Below are 21,994 nucleotides of genomic sequence, written 5' to 3' on the forward strand. Positions count from 1 at the left end.
TCACTCTATTTACAATTGTGACAAATAATTAAAAAAAAAATTAGACTTATTTTCTACCTTTCTGAAAATCACAGACTATTTGGCTTTTTATACTGGGTGGTTTTTTTTCCAAAACACATGAAAAAAGTGAGATATTAACTCTTGAGCTTGAGTGTTTTCCCCTGTCAAACAAACTCAGTCCTATTGTTATTATTAGTAAAGGCTTTGTCTTGCTTATCGAGAGATTACATTTTCTTACATTGAGAAATAAAAAATAGCCTGTTTTCTTTTTGTTAATATTTTCTTGTATATTTTCTTTTCAAATTTCTGAATATTGCTATGTTTATACTATTTCAGAATTGAAATCAACTTTTATTGCAACTTTTGAAGGGATATTTTATTTACTGCTCTACAAAATTCGTATTTTGAATTGTTTGAAACTTACTTGAAATATAAGACAGAGACTTGTAACTTAACACTGAGATACTTTTGAAGTCCATAAGGCAGACTTTCTCACGTGTTTTGGGGAATAACTCCCTTGAATAATTTGAGAAATCTTTACAATGGAACAGAGATGTTCTGAGCTTCATAGGTGTCCAAAGGACCTCTGGGATTAGGAATTGCCCTAAAGAAATACAGTATGGTAATGCTCAGATGATTAGGGAGACACAACAAAAATATTTTTTCCTGAAATTTCAGGTTAAATCCTGGGGCTTTTTTTGTGGAATTAACAGACATTAAAATATTCATTTACTAGATTGTAGTCTCTATTTTGGAGGAATTCCATAGGGAATATTTTGCTTACTAGAATCTCTAGTAAAGAAAATCAAATTTTTCTGACAGTGTAGAAAAAGGAATTAGCATTTTGATGCAGATGAAAATTCCAAAAATTCTTTGTAAATCTGTGGTCTAGTTTCTATTTACATTAGGCTTTCTATAGTATCCATTACAATTGGGCATCTTTAGAAAAGACTTGATCCCATCTCAAACAGCTTTTGCTGTATAAGGTAAAGATAAGTGATTTGCATGATGCTGTTGTGGGGCAATTATATAAGTTGTGCTTTTTTGAGCACCTCAGTCTGAGCAGCTGATGTGAATGTAAACAATTACACTTTTTCTAAGTGAACTTTGCCTTTAGGTCCTTCTCTTCATTTGCATATCTAGGCAGAATGAATGTGTATTAACTTGGATACTCAGCCTAACATTCAAAACTCTACTCCTTTAAACTAATGTGTTTGGCATTTCTGCAGATCAAACCCCAGGTTTTCAAGCCAAACCCCAAAACGAGGAGAACACGCTCAACAGTCAAGTGAAAAGTTGTTCTCATCGTTTGAATCATGTGCCTTGACAGAAGCAAAGAAGAAAAGGAAAATTGATAGCTAAGAATTGAGCTGAATATCATTAGTCTTCCCAACTACTGAATCTGTATCAGCAGGTGCCCTGGCGGTCTCAGCCTCTCCCAGCCTTGATTCATTCTGAAACCATGTTCATTAAGTGCACAGCCAGAGGCGGGAAATCCCACTGTGCATCATACTGATGTCCATGTACAGCATCAGGGTTGGAGCCTATCCTGGCTCTGCCACTTGAGCTAGTGGAATAATAATTCTCTTCCCCTCCTTTTGCACCCTCACTTCCCAACAGCCCCTTATCGCATCTCTCTCTTCTGCGCTGATTGCTTTCCAAATTACCAACAGTGTTTCCTTTTCCCAGGTCCTTGCTCAGCTAATCAAAACCTCCTTCCAAAGTTGAGTCACTGTATGACTCTCATCAGTCAATTTGCTTGCTCTCTAACTTCATGAAGTTATATTATAGCTCAAACAGTTAAATGTGACAAAGCAGTAAGAAACTGGATTCACAAAGGCTTGAAACACTGACACATTTTCAAACCTTGATTATAGCATGCTCCCAGTCATGTCAATAATAAGGAAAGAAATACAGTTCATAACCTTGTACAGACAGACAAAGCACCTGGGAGCACAAGTCTCTGCTGGATCTTTCACATCTTGGGCAGGTGCAACACATTGTCTGCAGTAAGATGCCAATGGTACTAAATCTGCCGTAGTCAGTGAGGAGAAAGCCCGTTGTCTTTACCTTGTCAATAGATTGCCAAGGTGTTACAAAACTGTCGTGGTTGTTTGGAACTCGAACATCTGGTAATCATAGTAACTAGCTGCTTTAGAAGTGTATAGGCATCCATAACAACTTGTGTTTGGGTTTTCTTTCACTTCTTTCATTTCCAAGCTGCCTGCGTGTGGTAGGATCTTGGCTGAGAAGTGTGGATGAGCTACTTCAGGTAGCTGAGGGAGTGCTGGGTTTGTTATGTGGCAGAGACTCATGTTAGATGCATGGCTACCCCACCAGCAGGGACCTGAAGTGCAGAAGATGTCGGTGGGAGCTTTCTTCTTCATCTGTAGTGAAAATATTCCTTGTAAAGGCACTGCAGAGAAGTGCTTAGACACATGGAGGTTTTGTTGTTTATCTTAAAACATAAATAGTCTTTCATTTTTATTGATTAATCAGCTTTATGGATAAACTAAAGGTAAGTCTCAGTGGCACTGTGCAGTGCTGCAAGCATTCGCTCATAGGTAGCAGGAGCAGTAAAGTGGCAGCAGCCCAGGAGTGCATCTGGACTTTCACGTCCTACACGCCAGTAGGGCTAATTCGTCCAAGCAGAGTGCTGTACTCAGGTGATAAATTGTGCCCATGTTCACATTTTAGTATTTCTTGCATGCAGAGTTACTTCACACTGCTATGTTGTTCTGCAATGCTCTTCAGCAACTGTGGTCTGTGTGTGGATACACTTTATAAAACTGTGCCTCAAGAAAATCAAAAATGGTGGGACTCGGCCTTACTATATTAAGTAAATTGACTATATCTCAACATATATAGAGTGGCTGCAATTTAAAATGTTAAAAGGTTAAATTGTATTGCATAACTGTTCCGTAAAATATTCACTGTACTGATGCCCCACCTGTGTATACAAAGATTGTTAAATAAGTCAATCCTAAAATAGCATATTTCTTGGCTAATTGTCTTTCCTAATTGTGTTTATTTAAAGAAATCCAGGGAAATTGTGTAAGAACTGGAGCAGACCCCTGTCAATTTTGTTCTGCCACTGTATGTACAGCTATACAAAGCAAACCTATATATAGGATAGAAAAACAGTTGCATGTGTTTGAAAGAAATATTGACTTGCTTTCAGTTTTTATATAGTTAATGGAACATGCATACATTTCTTGTCCACAGCAAAATTTCCCACAAGTCCAGGGAGAGTTTTTCAGCAGAAGTTTGAGCAGGGCAGGACTGAGGAATGATGCAGTCCCCTCCCAGCCATCCAATTACACAGATGGGAAAAATAATTTTTTAATTGGAGACTCTGTAGTCTGAATTATATTAATCTTTCCTCAAAATACAGCTGCATAAGGAATAAAGGGTGTGATATCTTCTTAGCACCCTCTGTCACCCATATTCTCCCAATCTGGATGACTAAGCTTTAAACAATGATAAATTAGTTACTAGCATTTCTCATTTTCAGGCAACCTATTTTCCAGCAGTAAGAAGCCAGCTAGGTGTCTCAGTGGTCATACACAGGCCACCTCCCTATAAATTACACCGTTCTCTGACCCGTTCTACGTCTCACAGTTCAGGCTAATCATTGACAGGGCTTTTACAATCACAAGCTTTTAGTGAAGCTTTGATAAGACACTCCAGCAGTTTGTGGCAAATGAAGACGGTCTGCGTGGTGTGGACTCCAGCAAAAGAATGGATTTTTTTCAGTGTCGGTACAAGAAATCTGACTTTTAACATTGGCACTATAAACCGGCATAATGTGTGGCCAGCGACTGGAGAGAATTGTTGCTTTTTGGACACTAGTTTTCATAAGGACAGTTACTGGGCTTGCTGAAGAGGGAAGATCTGTGTGGAAAAAGGACCCCCACTTCAGCCCCGTGAGTGAAACACAGATGTTTTTGTATGACACTTTCCCCAAAGAGTTTCTCTGGGGTGTAGGGACAGCGGCTTTCCAGGTGGAAGGCAGCTGGAGGAAGGACGGGAAAGGCTCCTCCATCTGGGACCGCTTCACCCACTCAGAGTTCAGGGATGCTGACAGCACAGGCACCTCCAGTGACAGTTACATTTTGTTGGACAAAGATTTGTCTGCTCTGGATTTTTTGGGAGTTACTTTTTACCAGTTTTCAATTTCATGGTCAAGGCTTTTTCCCACTGGATTGGTAGCAGCTCCCAATGAAAAAGGACTCCAGTATTATAACACCCTTATTGACTCTCTGCTCTACAGAAATATTGATCCTGTGGTTACCCTGTACCACTGGGACCTGCCCTTGATGCTGCAAGAAAAATATGGGGGATGGAAAAATGAATCGATAATTGATATCTTCAATGACTATGCCACCTTTTGCTTCCAGACCTTTGGGGATCGTGTTAAGTATTGGATTACAATTCACAATCCATATTTAATTGCTTGGCATGGGTATGGCACAGGTATTCATGCCCCGGGAGAGAGAGGAAAAATATCAACTGTCTACTCTGTAGGACACAATTTGATCAAGGTACAGTATAATAAGATTTTACAAATTGATCTTGCACTGCCGTGGGAAATGATGGGAGGAATCAGTCCTGTGATCAGTGTTTGAAAAAAAAAAGATCAGGGACTGTGAAAGCACCAAGAAATAGCCTTTACCTAAGGTAGTCTCTCTGTTAATCCTCATTTTGATCTTACTGTTCTTTTCAAAAAAGCTGGCTTAGTAATTATTCATTTTAAAGTGCTTGGTCAATAGAAGTTTGACCACACAACACTGTAGTCAATAGAAGTTTTACACAGAGAAAAGTCATCGAGCATCTTGAGCCACTAACTGATTTCAGACTTTGTACAAGAATGATTTAACTATAAAGATTTGTGAAGCATCTCAAAGAGGACTGATGCTGAATAATTCTTTTTTTATTTTCAGATGTTATATAAAATGTATTTCATATAATACATGTAAAAGATACCATGTAAGTTTCTAACATTTCTTGCCCTCATTTCCAAGTGTCACAATCAAATCTGGAGTACCAAATATGCAGTCTCTGCACTTCCTTTAAAATCCATATAAGCAGCACACGGCATGTAGGGAGCAATACCTCTGCTGAAGAATCAATTGGGTTTTCCAGGAAGCCAAGCACAGCTGGGTCTGATATACAAACTACTGACCTCAGTCCCTTGGTCAATATTATTTGACTCAGACTTGATTTGATAGTTGCTTCTAGTTCTAAAGTCTGTGAACCTGAGCATAAAATAAATCATTTCAATGGAAGAGCTAATAAGACTTTCAGCAATACTCAATCCACTAACTAGTATTTTATTATTATTGTCCAGAAATTATTTTCCCATGGTGTCCTTATTACAGCCCCATGAACATTACCTAATGTGTTAGCAGTTCTCTCCCATAGCACTGTAAAATTTCTGAAGATTTTAGATTTAAGATTCACTAAGAATCTCAAATTTGTAGTAATGTATTTGAGGAACTGGAGTTTTATGATTGGGGTTGGAAAGCGAATGGAAACTCTTGAGGTACCAAGTCAATTCTTCATATCTATATTTTTTTTTCTCTTACTAAACTGTAATTAAAGCCAACCACTCCACAGGAGTCACAGCTAGTATCATATGCTTCAAAGCAATTAGCCAGAATCTTTCTCAAGGAGTTTTGTGCATGTTGAAATGTTCAGTTCATTTCATATTGTTGACAATACCATATTAATATAATGTATTGATGCACAATCAGGATTCATGCATTGTGAAGTATCTCTCCTTTGAGAGGCAGGGAAGGTTATAAGATTCTCTCTTTAAAGAGATTTCACACGGCATTTTATTCCAGGATTGGTATCTACTGGTCTGCTTCTCAAACACTGTATTCTGGCTACCTTCTAATTTACCACTGAAAACCAAAAGCATCATTCCAAAAATAAAAGACCAACTGAAATGTCGGGTTTTGGCAGTGTGAGGCAAGTCCTGGTAAAGCTGTTGCAAAAGATTCCCATTGATGTCAGCAGCTTTAGGAAGAGCCACGTTCTTGTCCGTGTCAAGGCTTCAGTTTGGGACAGGCTGTTCACAGACAGTGTTCTCAGTGGCACCCTGTGCACATTACCAGGTCCACCCGTTAACTGTGCTGAGCAGGAAAATCAGGTCTGTAATGCTGAAAAGAAGCTAATCTGGCCACCCCTCTCTTACATAGTAAATTGTTGAAAATCATTCTCAAGCCTTTTTGTACTTCCTTTGGATAAACTAAATGAGGCTCTTGCATGAATCCTACTTTTACTTTCATTTCCTTATCACTGTTGCAGTTGAAGTGTTGTGAGAACTAATCACCATTTATACAAAGAAATGCCTTTATGTGATATATCAGTCATAACTGAAGCTAAGTTTCATAGAATCACAAAAACAATATAACAAACCATAAAACCTCAGCTTTTTAGGACTTTATTTTATTGTAAGAACAGTTTGAAAGTTGCTGGAGATCTTCACATCTTCAGAAAAGAGCTGAAGATATTTCTCTTAAACTATAAATTTTAGTAGGCTGAAGAAATACAATGTCTTGAAACTTGAACAGTTGGCTGGCATAAGGAAAAGGTCATAGAATACCAAGTTGGAAGGGGACCTCAAGGATCATCTCCATGCATTTTAGAACTGATTAAAAAATTATCTGCTTCAGTGAATTACTTGAGGTAGGTAATTAGGTAGATAATGACCTTATGAAGGCTTTTCAACAAAAGCAGGATTGATCTGTCTCCGTCCAGCCCCAGAGTCCCGTGGTGTTGGCTAGCACAAGGCATTGCTGGTGCAGCATTGCCTACTACCTGTGCTTTCCTCTGCACCTTGCATGCTTTGAAGGAAATGCCCCAGATACATCTGCTTAAGAAACAGTCCTGCCTTCTGCATGGGTCTGGCTATTCAAGGTCCATAAAGACAGGTAGTGAGCAGAGAAGCAAAGGCTGCTAAGCAGGGTGCTTAGGAGATCCATTGTGGGGAAAATAATCCACAAAAGAACTCAAAATTTCATGTTACCATGTGTGCTATGCACAGATGGTAATAATTGCTACTGATCATTTTTAAAGGACCTGATACTATCTCCGTGGAAATGAATGGGGTATTTGAAATTTGATGTTTATTAATTATAAATTGCTAAGGAGTTCACTTAGATAAATCTCTTCAAGTGCACGATCATTACAACTAATACAAGGGGCATGTGGAATCTTATACTAGATGGAGAGTGGCCATCAAAAGTGTATCTCCTTTCTTCATTAAAGGAGACTGTACAAAGGCAACACCAGAAAACAATTAATGATAACATGTAACTTGCTATGAGACATTTGAAAGACACATCAAAGAAAATACAAAATTATAAGCTTGCTCCTGAGGCAGCTGTCATACTGAGGCAGAGAAAAAAATGGCACACAGAAAAATTAGCTGGATTTCTTTAATAGTAAAAAAATCTGATAAGCAAGAAAATACAAAGTAGATTAATCATTGTGGCTGGAGCTACGTGAAATATATACCTGATATATTATTACCATTTTCTTGGTATCTAGTTATGTTCTTTTATATTTAGACTGAGGATTGTAAAAATCACAAGCTGCAGATTAAACTGTCTTCTTTCCCTTCTCTGTATCAGTGCCCTCCAGGTAGTTCTGCCTTTGCTAAATAATAAGAAGAAAGGGGCTTTATTTTTTTTTTCTTCCTGTTAGAGGTTATTCACACTGTTCTCCATCTGTCAGAAAAGCCCAGGAGAGAAATGTCAGGATGAAGTCTCCCTAAAAATTTTCTTCAAGGACATCACATACTGGGAAAAGGCAATAAATTCCCTTTCAAGCATTGTGTCTCCATGTAGATCTATTGCATATCACATTCTTCTCTGTGCCCAGCTGCATTACTCCCAGCTCTGCAGTGGCTCTCACTATGCCAGGATCTCTTCACGGACACTGCTGCCTCTGGGATCTGTGGATGAGTGTGTCCCAGAAAAGTCCCATAATTTATTCTCCCTAAAAACAAATTTCTACTGAATGAATGGGGAATAACTATTACTTCTATGTCCAACCAGACACTTTCTTCCCTTCCTCCAAAACTGAGTGCTTTCCTCAGGATATAGAAAGATGAAGATACACCAGGACCTAATTTCTTACAGGAGAAGGGAAACCTGTCTCTACCAAGTATGGCTCTAGGATGGACACCAGAACCATCTATGCTTGTAAATGTCTTTGCTGGAAGATTTTCCAAACAGTAGTAGCCATCAGTTATGATATAAAATTCAGCACTGATGCACACTTTTTTTGTTATGATTTGTTATTTTCAGGTTAGCTTTCTTACACTTCTTGGCAATCATTAGGAAAAACACAATCCAAACGCAAGACAGCATACAACAAATTTAAGAGTAAAGACTCAGTCCTTCAAACCACCCTCCTAGAAATGTAGTTGCCTACATCTCAAGAGCCCTTTTGTTCTTCACAAAGATTGAGATTCTGTCAATTTGCAAAATAAGGGCTTTAACTCTACTGAGTACATCCTTACCATAGACCAAAAGGGCCTGAAACTGAAACAGTCTTCAGATAAGCCACTCACACCTGCCCTTCTTCTGAAGGGATGGTGAACATCATCATCATCAGACTCTATATTCCAGCTCTTCATGGTTTAAAAACCAAACAACTAAACAAAACCCCCAAATGATTTTATTAGCATTTTTAAATTCTAGTTTTCCTAAATGTTCTCGCTCTCCGGCACACTAAAATAATTTCATATACCTGACATTGTTTTGTGTGCTCATTGCTTTCAAAGGAAAATTCCTTGGCTAAAATACCTTAAGAATTAGAAAGTATTGGTCTTTCTTTTGAAAGCTCTTTGCATATGCACGTGATAAATTAGAGGATCAGGGGTTGAAAGAGCATGAGAATATTTTGAGAAGAGAGAAGAACAATACTGTTGTCTTCATTTTATTAGGTTGACTTTTCCAGCCTTTTTACAGGGTTAATACTAACTGACTTAGTACTCTCTGTGACTTTCAAGTCTATTGAATAATTTCTATATTAATACCAGGAAAATATGCTGAAATTAATGAGTCATATGTATCTAGATTATTTACACAATATTGATCCTGCTTTAACTGTGTACTTAGCCTTGACATTTGTCCTTGATCTACCAAGGAAAGTGAAAGATTAGGGATTAAACTCTAACTGAAAAAAAATTAGTCAAGATTTACTCAAAATACACAATTTGATGTATGATACAACTTTTAAATTAATGTTTGTTTCTTATCTGGTCTCACAAAACAAATTATATCAATCAGCTGGTTCCATCAACAAGAGTTTGCACTTAGTGAAGATTTTCTATCTGAAAATGTTAATCTGCTTTACAGATAATTAACAACTCAAAAGAGAATTACAGGCAAGCAAATGCTATTGTCTCTACTATGTCTGTAAAAACCCTTACTAGAGACACTGACAAGTTTCTTTCAGCAAGAGTTAATCCTCAGAACTGAGTCGACAGTGATACGTATGACTTTGCGTATGAGGATCCTGTCTTGACTCATACTAAATGTACTTATTTGTACTTGAGTTCTACTCCTCTAGAATTATACCTGTGGCTGTATTCTTGACTGTAGACAACATTTGTAATAGTAACTTTACTTTCTTCTAATCAACTCCTGAAGATGTGTACAAATACAATGAGTTGTCTCTGATTGCCTTTTACATGTCGATATTCCATTCTAATTAGTTGGGTTTTGGCAAAGTGATCTCCACCAGTTCACCTAGAAAAGTGTGATTGCTATGGTTTACCTGGTGCTATTGTCATGGTGCTTGGCACTGTGCATAATACAGCTCACTTCAGCGGGGCTTTCCTTGTTAGGCCAATGCAACCATATACGTTGGTTGCATGATGTGGTAACTCCACTCTTTATACAGTGGTGTTAGTGGCCTGTGTCTGGAAAAAAAAATGTACTAACCAGGTGAGAAATCACAAGGGGCAGAGAACAAAGCAAGCTTGGCCCTAGCAGCCACCCCAGGTTGGAGGGACTTTCAGGAGAGCACAGTGGAGGTAACTGAGATGACACTGGCCACTTAAATTTTCTGATGAGACTGGTAAGAAAACCATTTTATAACACTTTAACTGTATCTTGCAATGGGCCTCATGAGTCCATTTTTGTTGGCTTCCCTTTTCAGCTACAGAACCTGCATTTCAAAGGTTAGTGTTACTTTATCAGTATTTTCAAGGACAGACCTTAAACAAATGTTACAAGCATGACCTTAGAAACCATAAACAACTGATACACAAAATTTCACAAACTGTAATGGTTTGGTACTCCCTAGCTTAAACAAATATCTACCTGGCATCAGGCCTTTTGAGTTTTTTTAACTGTCAAGGCTGTGTGTTTCTAGATAAATTAACTGCAGTTATTGTCGAAGGTAAGCAGTGCTGTTTGGCTTGGTGATGATGGTGGTCTAACTCAATGCTCTCAGTGTTTCACAATGCTTCTCAATGTTTTTCCTGGGTGCAGTTATTTTCTTTCCAGCTTAAGAGCATAAAGCCACACTTCAGGCATAAGGTAAACCCTGAGTTACTTGACAACTCCTCAGATGGGAGAGGTTAGTTCCCCTCCCCTGTCAAATCCTCTGATGTGATTCACACTGCAATCCAGAGTCACCCTTCTCTGACTCCTGAGCTGTCTCATTTTCCTACAGGACTTTGACAATGCTAGTGGTTCCTCAGTCTCCCATGTATTTCTGTGTTTGTGTAAATTTTGTCTGTTGTATTCCCTTATTTAATTTAATAATAACATGACATTTGAAGCTAATTCTGATGTGTAATGATGTTAAGCTTTCTAAAACATGCTGATAATCAGGAAAAAATGGTATTCAGATGTGATACAAGATATGTTTTCATTGTCACTCACATGAATAACAAAACTCCAGTCTGTCCTAGGGCAGTCAATATTCGGCCAATTATGAGTACTAAAACATGCCATACCCACCAGATTATATGCTGCCAAATTTCCCTTTAAAACTCAAGTGTTATTGCTCCCTACTTGGTGTGAATAAGCTTCATTCTATGCTGCTGCATGTACTGTCAGAAAAATAATAACCATTTCAAAGAAGAAATCAACTAAATTCCTGAACAAAATTCTCACTCAGAACTGTGAAAGTTGACATTTGGGTTCAAACTTCACATCTGGGTCCTTTGTCCAAGTTTTTACATTTAGGGATTGTGCAAATATCAAAACTTGAACACTTACTCATATGATTAGACCAAACTAAAATAACTAAATCCCGAGAAGAAGGATAAAATGGATGTGATTTAATTAGAGTAAGTCCAGGTAACCCCCAGAGCACAGAGCATTAATAGCACAGTCAGCACTGACAAATGAAGTATCATGAGATGCATAATTTATGGAACAATTGTAAAGATGGTTTAAAATTTTAACCGTATCAGCAATCACTGCTTGACAAAGAAAGACCTAATGGGACTGTCTAAATCACAGAGTTCAAATCCCACCATTACAGCTGTTTAGTCTCAAAGTGTCCATGTAACAGCTATTCACATCCCTGCTGGGACCTCTCCCGAAATTCAGACCTCTGTTAAAAGGCAAAAAGCCACAGCCCTGATCTGTCACAGGGACAGCACACGAGTTACTGAGCATTGCCCTCAGCCCAAGGCACCTTTCAGGGTAACAGTGACTGCCCATTACAAGTGTGCAGGGGAACCTGTGGGCCTTAACTGTTGGTTGATATTTCTGTGTAAGCCTGCAGTGAGTCAGATGGAGCTCCTTGCCTCTCTAGCTGCCAGTGCATACAGAGACTTGCTAGGGTTACAATTTAAAGCTATTTTTCTCTCATCAGGCTCATGCAAAAGTTTGGCATAACTACAAAGAACACTTCCAACCCTATCAGAGGGGGATGATGTCCATAGTGTTGGGATCCCACTGGATCGAACCTAACAAATCGGAAGACGAGCTGGACATTTCTAAGTGTCAGAAGTCTATGGAGAGAGTGCTCGGATGGTTTGCCAAACCCATCCATGGAGATGGGGATTATCCAGAAGAACTGAAAAATGAATTCTCGTTTTTGCCACGCTTTACGGAGGATGAAAAAAACTACATAAAGGGAACAGCTGACTTCTTTGCATTTTCCTTTGGTCCTAATAACTTTAAACCTCCAAACACTCTACAAAAAATGGGCCAAAATTTGTCACTCAATTTGAGGGAAGTACTGAACTGGATTAAACTGGAATACAACAGTCCTCGAATCTTGATTGCAGAGAATGGCTGGTTCACTGACAGCCACGTGAAAACAGACGACACCACAGCCATCTACATGATGAAAAACTTCATAAATAAGGTTTTACAAGGTTTGTACACAAGTTAGTTGTTGGCTTTTCAGTGAGCACTTTAAGATGATTTGATATTTAGACCTGTAGTGATTTAATCTGTTTTTAAAAGTAGCAATGGCAACAAAGTTAATCATTAATTATTTATACTGCATGAGTATGAGTCATGGAACAGGATCTACTGGTGGTAGGTGTAGTACAAACACAGAAAAAAACCCATAGCCCCTGTCCCAGAAAGTTAAAGTCCAACATTTGCACTGGATTTTAAAACTAAGTAAGTAAAAAGCTGAGTGAGAAATTAATGAAAACAAATCTGTTGGATATCACTTTTCACTGCTGGTAGCTCAACTGTAACACCTTTGTGCAGGTACATACCTTGACAGCAAGAAAATAAGACTGACTAAAGGCTGCCATTGACATGCTGGGGTCCTACTCCAATGCCAAATGCATGAAGGAAATAAGCAGGAGAAGGACAATCATTCTTGAGGAATATTGCACACCAGTCAAAGATGATATGTCTTAAAAACACAGATTTAATCTTGAATTTGCCCTTCATAAAGCCAGTGTATAGGGTGCTCTCTGAAGGTAAAAGATGTAATTTTGCATGAAATATAAACACTATTAGTACCTTAAGCCTCTGCAAAACCAGTATTTTTTTGCTCAGCCAGTTTGTAGGAGTGGTGCTGGGAGTGGGGCAGCTGCTGGTTCTGAGAGCCGTCGGCTCAGCAGGCTGCCTCACTGCTACGTCACACTGCAGTGCTGGGACGGCTCAGATCCCTTTACAAAAACCTTCTTTATCCTCAGAAGAGGGAAAACATGAGTTACCATTTACTCAGAGACCAAGCCAGAAAGTACTGCTTCGCCAACAACTGTAATTAAGCTCCAGAAGAAGATAATCCATATATATTTAAAGTTGGTTCAAACTGTAAACTTTACATAGTGCCACAGTGCGACATATCCTGCCTTTTTTTTTTGGAGGAAGTTGCATTTCAGTATTTGATTTATGGTATTTTAAATAATGCAGTGACACAGTAGGAAAGTCTAGATGCAGGCCTGGATTCTACAGCAGGCCTGGCTGTGATTACTATCCATGGATTCACACTTCTGAAATACTTGGTCAATGTTCAACCAATAACTACTTGTCAAGAATTGTCATCAACATTTTGATGTTCGCAGATACTTCAACTTCTGCCTCAAAATGCAGGGTTATCTCTTAATTAATGCATTTTTGGGGAAGAAAAGTAATTTGTCCAATCAGGAATAATGTTTGGAACATATTTTCATATTTTTACAGAGTAGTCGGGTAAAAATTTGTAGTTTGCAGCAAAACCAATTAGTTCATGTTAACCCCAAAATGTGATTTATACAGGCCAAACTGTAATGGGATGGTGGCCTTTAAGACAGCATGTAACAGGCTACAAGGAGCTGGACTCACATGTGTGTGTTTGTTTGGGGAGAGTACTGTAAACTTTGCACTGTTTGTAACTCATGGCACCATGAGTCATGAAAATAGGTGATGTATAACATCACCTCTACAGTGACCTGACCTCAGTTATGATATAAGGATGCAACTGAAACCACAGGCACGTGTATGCCTGTCCATACTGAAACTATTACTCCTGCAGAAGGATTCCAAGACTCCACCTACAGTGGACACAGAAATGCCCTGAGATCTCCTTCTGTGAAAGTAATCTCTGGTGACACAGGAAGCTTAGTTAACTCCTGACCTTTTCTACCTGCAGCTCCTTATTCCTGCCCTCAGTCACCCCTTGTTTTTCAAGATTTTCTCATCCCCACTCTGAATTAACATTCAGGGAGGATCCTGCCTCCTGTTTCTGCCATCCAATTTCACTGTTGCTGCAGACAATGCTACAAACACACTCTCACACTGATTCACAGGATCTCTACCTATCACCTGCCTAACTTTTAATTCTCCTCACCACAAAATATACATAGAATAGTGCTTTTTTTCCCTACCCATTTTAACAACTACAAATTCTCATCTAGGCACGCATCATCTCAAGTACTACAGCATCTTTCGCTCTGACAATTAAACTTACCTGCCATCCATTCAGTATTCTTCTAGAAACAAAAATATTCTCAGTTGTCAGTTATGCTGTCCCAGGATGTCTGCTCCCATTTGTTCAACCTTCCTCACTGCAGACATGAAATACTCATCTTTACTGGCCAGGTCCTTCTGACCCACCTCTATCCTCTACATGCATTCTCCACCTCTGCATTTTGCAATGGATATTTTCAGACACTTTCATGCTTTCTCACATGGTTTCCCTAATATTTAGAAATCGCTTTTCTTGAAAATACATGCCACTGTATTGCTTCATTGCATTCCCTCATCTCCTTTCCAGTATTCTGGCCTTACCTATCAGCTTCCCAGATACTCACATTGCAGGCTCTTGGGCTTTCTGATTTCTTCATCTGGCAAGTAGGAAAATATCCTTCTGGACTGCACCTGTGCTGCTGGGTACCTTGTTTCTCTGCTGGTGTGGTGGACTACAAGTTTGTCCACCACAATACAGCTCGTCCATCTGACTGTCAAAATCCTCAGTAACCCCACTTGGTCACTGCTTTGCCCTTGATATTCCAGCCCTTATAAGGTTAATGTGAGGAGTTATCCTGTGGTATTTCCTAGCTTAAAGCTGGTGACAGGCAGCTAACATGACTGACCATGGAGTTTGGACTTTTTCTTCCAGGCTGCCTGCTGACACGTGCTGTAAGAGGGTAAAAACCACTGTGGTTAGTTGGGGTCCGGCAAGAAGCTGCTTTGCAGGTTCTCCTGCCCTTCCTGAAGAATGGGGTTCCATATCTGAGAAATCAGTAGTCACCTTTCTCATATATTATATGTAAGAGATCATATGTTGACCCCTTTGCAAGGTAGAGGGACATTAAGATTGCCTGAAGAAACATGCATGCACTGCACCCATTCTGTGATTAAATCAGTCTCTGAGAGAAAGCTGATTAACCCAACTTCTTAAGTCATTAACTGTCCCATACCAACACGTTAAATTTTTCAGTTTACAAGCTGAATAGGCATTCCTGAATGTTAGAGCTTACAGAGATCTTTCAAATAAAGGTAGAGAGTTTCAGCTTCATGACAAATGCACAATCTTAATCAACTGTTGCATCCTTAATTTTTACTCGTGATTCTCTAATTTTATTGGTATCTCTTACTGACAAATTGTCAAATGCAACTTAAAGCCTGGCTGGCAGTGATGTAGAATTTTGTGTTTGCTCTGAGCAGAAATAAAGCATCCTGCAGTAATTTAATTTCTTAAGGAGCTAGTGACACATTTTCTGTAATGAATAAGACTATAATGTAACAGTTTTGCAATTAATTAAAATGGGCCAACAGCCCCATGAGTGTTGAAAAGACACTCAAGATTTTCAAAGTAAATAGCCCTTTCTCATAAATATCCCTTATATATGTTAGAGTACTAAATATAAGACTCATGTATGTTACTTTCTTTTATGTAGCTATTAAATATGACGACGTAGATGTGTTTGGTTACACAGCCTGGTCCCTCCTTGACGGCTTTGAATGGCAACATGCTTACAACATCAGGCGTGGATTATTTTATGTAGACTTCAAAAGTGAAAAAAAGGAAAGGATTCCCAAGTCATCTGCACTTTATTATAAACAAATCATACAAGAAAATGGCTTCTTCCCAAGGAGTCTACCCCAAGCTTGCAAGCTCAATTCTCCTGTGACTTCTCCTGGGGTATCACCGAGTCTGTTCTCAAGGTAAGCATAAAATATTGAGAAGACTGCTGGAAGCAGAGTGATCAGCAACTGTACTTGGTGAGCACATGACTCTGTATGGCACCTTGCGCTCAGGAATCTCAGTGCACACTGCCAACACAAGTTAAGGCATAACTGCACAGCTTCAATTTTGTGTGCAAGTTTTCACGTGAGATGCTCACAGTGGTGGTGCTGCTGTGGCAGCAGTACCAGCACAGTGAGCATCTCACGTGAAAACGTGGAGCCCTTCCAGGCCTGGCTCACCCTTGCTTTCCCTCTGCTTGTGTCTCTGTGAGGCAGATGAGATCAGAGAATTTCAGACCAAGTTGATTTCAACCAATTGTTCCTGGGTTATTTTTCAACCAGGGGTTTCCAAACCCAGTCTGTAGTATGGCCATGGAGATGCCTATGACAGCGTGACAGAAAGGGCTGCACGGGGCAGGGACAGGGTGGTTACACTGGTGGCAGCTGAGCTACCCCTACGCTTCAGGTAAACAGATTCCTGGGCTGACCCTGGCTCTAAGTGCCACTTAGACAAGTGGGTAAGAAGCCCTTTAAAAAGACATAGAACACAGGTGAAGATAACCAACCTAGAGCTCACGTTTGAAAACAGATCGTACCACCTTTTATCCAAACTGCGTGTTTTTTATATACTTTATTTTTCTTCTATTTCTGCTTTAAACTTGGTAAATAAGCTAACTGTATGGATGGCCAGTTTTTTGTAATTGGAGATAGACAGAGAGTCCCAGGAACAATATCAGCCTCAAAAAATAACAAACCTCCATAATTTAACCTATTCACCGACAACCATAGGAAAAAAAAAGTAAAGCCGCTATGTATTTTGTTAATATATAGCATGGAAAAGTCCATTTTCTTAAAAAAAAACCCCACTAAATATTTTAAACTCCACAATATTGTATTTTGAAACCTACAAAAAGCATATAAAAAATTGGAATATGCAAAAAATCTCCATGTGCTACTCAGAACCTTGTTAACTAGTAGGAGATAGAAAAGATATAGCTAAATGCTAAAGCTGTTTGTGTCAGATTACTATGCCTCAGTTTGACAGGGTTGATCTCAGCAGCAGGGCCAAAACATTCTGTGCCTGCCTCGTATAGCCCCTGGTGCTTGTTCTTACCACTTGCTCTCCTGGCAGCTGCCTGAGAACTGCTGTTTGCATGACCACAGAGTGAACTCAGTCAGGGAGATGTGTCTGTGTGAAACGTACGTCATGTAGGCTGGTGCCAGGGCAAACGCCAGTGTGTAACCAAACAGAAAGGAGAGTGCAACTTTAATGTTTTCTGTAGATAAAGGAACAGAACAAGTAAGATGACCACTAGCACAAAGCCCATATAGGTGAGTTGGTTATCCTCTCCCCCTGGAGTATCTAAGCTTTCTGACACCCAGCATTAATCCTACAGCTGAACATAGGCAGAGGTGCAGACTACAAGGTGGCATTCATTTAATTAAAACCCACTGTAACATATTGTTTTTATTTTCACAGGCAGAATTGGTGGCTTCCTCACCACAGTTCTGCGATTCCAGCCTGTACCTCTGGAATGTCACAGGAGACGGGCTTCTGCACAAAGTTGAAGGGATAAAGCTAAAAACCCGACCAGCACAGTGCACAGATTTTGTCAGTATTAAAAAGCAACTTGACCTCCTAGAAAAAATGAAAGTCACTCATTACAGATTTGCACTTGACTGGTCACTAATTTTACCCAATGGCGATTTGTCAGTGGTCAACAGGCAAGTTCTTAGATATTACAGGTGTGTGGTTAGTGAAGCACTGAAACTCAATGTTCAATCCATGGTCACCTTGTATTATCCCACTCACGCCTACCTGGGCCTGCCGGGCCCTTTGCTGCAGGCAGGAGGATGGTTGAACCAATCTACTGCCTATGCTTTTCAAGACTACGCAGCTTTATGTTTTAGGGAACTTGGTGATTTGGTTAAACTGTGGATTACAATAAACGAGCCTAACCAGCTAAGCAATGTGTACAACAGGAGCAGCAATGATACCTACAGGGCAGCACACAATTTATTAATAGCACACGCCATGGCCTGGAGAGTGTATGATGAGCAGTACCGGTCCTTCCAGGATGGCAAAGTGTCCCTGTCCCTGCATTCGGACTGGGCTGAGCCTGCCAACCCCTACTTTGAATCTCATTCAAAAGCTGCCAACAGGTTTCTTCAGTTTGAAATAGGCTGGTTTGCCAATCCCATATTTAAGACTGGGGACTATCCAGCAACTATGAGGGAATACATTGGCTTCAAAAACAGAAAAGGCCTCTCCTACACTTTGTTGCCATCTTTCACAAGTGAGGAAAAGCAGCTCGTCAAAGGTGCAGCTGACTTTTATGCCCTGAATCATTTCACCACGAGATTTGTGATTCACGAGCCTCAGAATGGGAGCCAGTATGAATTTGATCGTGACCTTCAATTTCTGCAGGATATCACCTGCCTGAGCTCCCCTTCTCGCCTGGCAGTGGTGCCTTGGGGAATGCGCAGAGTTCTCAGGTGGATTAAAAAAACCTACGGCGACATCGATATTTACATCACAGCAAATGGAATAGATGACCAGTCCTTAGACAACGATGAACTTCGGAATTATTACTTGGGAAAATACATACAAGAGGTTTTAAAAGGTGAGTATTCAAGTTCCCCGGAGCCATTTCTGTGGCTCAGACCCAGGCAAGCTGTTCAGACTTGCCCTAGACGGAGCAAGCAGTTCTGGTTCACACACAGGAACTGGCCATCAGCAATGAGCTCCCTGAGGGACCCGATTCTGCAGTCATGCTCAGGGCAGACACAACCCAAAGCAACGCCATCAAGCCCCTCACATGAAACACAGCTACAGCTCCTTCCAGTTTAAAGCATGTGAGAAGCCATCTGGGCATGCACATACAGCAGAGTAGTTATTCAGAAGGTATTAGGAGATGGCACTTCGGACCAACAACTTCCAAGGGACAAATTTCTACTCTCCAAAGAAAGGCAGGAGCCTCCTTACTTGCACGCTGAACTAGAGTCACTGAACAGGAAATTGCAAGCAAGTCCACAGAGACCTGGAAGGACATACAGAGTCCAACTCTAGTTCCTGTTCCACTACTTGCTTTCTCCTGAGCACCTACAGAAATACAGTTCTTCACTTTAGAGAAAAGCTAGTAACACTTATGGAAGTAGAGGACAAAAACATTTAAGACAACGATCTTCAGCAACAGCTTATTGTATGAGAAATCCTGCAGGGACCTCAGCTCTTCACATCCCTCTTCCTCCAACCAATTGTTAAAGAAAAGGAGTGAGCCACAGGCTCACTCAGAAAGGCCTCAGTACCTGAACCATACAGTCAAAATAAGATGGACAATACATCCCTGCCCTTATATTCCCTACTGGCAAACATTAGTGAGAACCCTGATCAGGATGTGGGGTGTTTAAAAGCTTTTCTGAGGCACCTGTCAGCAAACACAGCCTAGGTATCCTGGTTTCTCCTCTGTAAGAGTTAGCTACATAAAAAAATGAGACAAATCTTACTCATGGCCAAACATGGCTTCAGATTACTTCTAGACACCAAGAAACAAAGCACTCTCTCCCCAGTGCTTAGCTCTTTCTCAGTTTCTAAAGGACTAATGAGCATTTGCTGGTTTATTTTCCATGCTAATTTCATACTGCAAACAAAAGAACAATACATTATTAAAAGAAGTAAGTTATTAAAGCATTGTTTAAAGGGCACTTCTTCATAGTATTCCCATTTTACTTTTCAGACAGCATGACACTTTGCAGTACTCACAAAAAGATCCCCCCAGTTTGAATGTTCTTGCTTAATCAGGGTCACATCCCCAACTATGCTCACTGCTTGCACATGAATTGAAGGGATCTTTTATCCACCAAGGCCTGCTATTCATGATTTAAGTATTTTCACCCAGCACTTGGGTGCAGCAGTATAATATACAGCCATGCATGCTGTGGGGCTGAGCAGCTGAGTTTGGAGCAGGGAAGGAATTTTGAGTTTGGAGCAGGGAAGTCACTGCAGCTGGGTTTAGTAAAGAGCAGCATCTGGCTTTTCCCAGGAAATAAAACTCCCAGCTCCAACCCTGTCCACATCCAGTTTTCACAAGGTAGGTCCAGAAAATTGCCAGATTTTAAGCATTTTTTAAAACGATGTACAATTGAGACAGACAATTAAAGCAGTAAGTAAATATTATATGATGCAATTGCATTTTTTGAATTTGTAACAATTTCAAATCTGAACTCATTACCATAAAGTTTGCAGATTTTACTTAACCTATAAGGTTTTATTAACGTCTGGTTTTCGTTTCTCCTCCTTCTCAGCATACTACATTGACAAAGTCAAGATTAAAGGCTACTACGCATTTAAGCTGACTGAAGAAAAATCTAAGCCCAGATTTGGATTCTTCACTTCAGATTCAAAAGGAAAGCCTTCAGTAAAGTTTTACAATACTCTGATAAGCAACAACGGCTTCCCTGCCGACTCCTCAGCCTGCGGCCCCTCAAACCAAGAAAAGCAGTGCAGCTTCTGCTCGTTTATTTCTCAGAAGAAGCCGTTAATATTCTTCGCCTGCTGCCTTTTCTCTACCCTTATCTTGCTTTTAACCATTATTTTTTTTCACAAGAGAAAAAGAAGAAAACGTTACAAGGCAAAAAGCATCCAGTGCCTCTGCGTTTCATTTTAAAAGGGGGCACGAGCTCACTTCCAGTGAGATCCATCACTCACGTTCTACAGTGGACAATGCAGCTCAGACAACTGTGGAAAAACACTGAGTCACTCCAGTCACACACACCAAGCGTTCTGTTCAGCACCAGGAAGGAATCACATGCACGGGACGAAGAGCTATGACATTTGTTTCTGGTGAAATTACTTTTATCCACCTACTGTACATGGAGGATAAGTTCATCTATTTAAAAAAAAAAAAAAGAAAAATTGTACTGTGCCTTGAAATAACCTTTCAAACATCTTGACTTGTAAAGAGCAACTTAAGCTTTGCAAACTGATGCGCACTTTTCTATGAACCAAGGTGTCTTGTGATGCATGTTCATGAGCGTTGTTGAGCATGAAACTGCAGCTGTTTAGAGTTTACAAATAAAAGTGTTATTAAGACCCACAAACCTTCAGCTAAGTACACCACCAAGAATGAAAAGTCCTGGGCCGGCTCCTAAAACAACAAATTCAACTCCAATATTGACCGGTATAGATCCCCTGACAAAATGGGTGACGTAGTTTTAAGCAAATGTAACTGGAGACAAGCCAAAATCATATAAAATCACTATTTTTCGTCTCCAGAACTGGCCAGCCATAAGTTTTTAGGAGAGAACATGCAAATAACTATTAATCCACTCAAGAGACTTGACAAATATAATTGTAAATTGCACTTGTCATCATTCAAGTGGATCCTTGGGCAATTTTTGGAATTTCTTAACACGCATGGATGCTTTCCTGACTATTAACCTTTAGCAACTTGTTGCAAAGTATGTTTCTGCACTATTCCAGGAGGGTTTGTGAATATTTAAAAAAAAAAGAACAAGTGACAATGTGGATTTTACCATAGCACAGTTTGAATCCACAATGTAGATTTTACCATAGTACAGTACAACCTCTCAATTAGATGTTGCTACGTGGCAAGATTAGCAACCAAGAAAAAAAGCTGTATACCCAGATGACACAAATTACTGGTGGTGAAACACATCAAAATGCTCTGATGGAACTTTGAGGTCAAGTCCTTTGTTTTCTTAACTGAGCAATACAAATAAAGCATTGTATTTTCAGGCTACTGCTTCTTCTATGTATTTAGTTTAAATGGTCTTAAAAATCTAGTTCTACTGATTTCAGTTTTGTTTTTAATCTACTTCAGATTCTGTCACCACAAGTCTGAATTAAG

At 39.7% G+C, this 21,994-nt stretch overlaps 1 protein-coding gene across 1 annotated transcript; it reads left to right on the plus strand.

The window, feature by feature from the left end:
• The first annotated feature begins 3,642 nt into the window (after nucleotides 1-3,642).
• KLB (klotho beta) lies at nucleotides 3,643-21,886 on the plus strand. Its single transcript, XM_050337830.1, is given in 6 exon segments — nucleotides 3,643-4,544; nucleotides 11,857-12,364; nucleotides 15,836-16,024; nucleotides 16,027-16,103; nucleotides 17,605-18,748; nucleotides 20,430-21,886. Coding segments are annotated over 6 exon segments (3,018 nt in total). The 5' UTR covers nucleotides 3,643-3,806; the 3' UTR covers nucleotides 20,792-21,886.
• Nucleotides 21,887-21,994: the final 108 nt, after the last annotated feature.

The sequence above is a fragment of the Myiozetetes cayanensis genome, unplaced genomic scaffold (genome assembly GCF_022539395.1).
Source record: "Myiozetetes cayanensis isolate MyiCay16 unplaced genomic scaffold, myiCay2020 scf7, whole genome shotgun sequence".
NCBI classification, from domain to species: domain Eukaryota; kingdom Metazoa; phylum Chordata; class Aves; order Passeriformes; family Tyrannidae; genus Myiozetetes; species Myiozetetes cayanensis.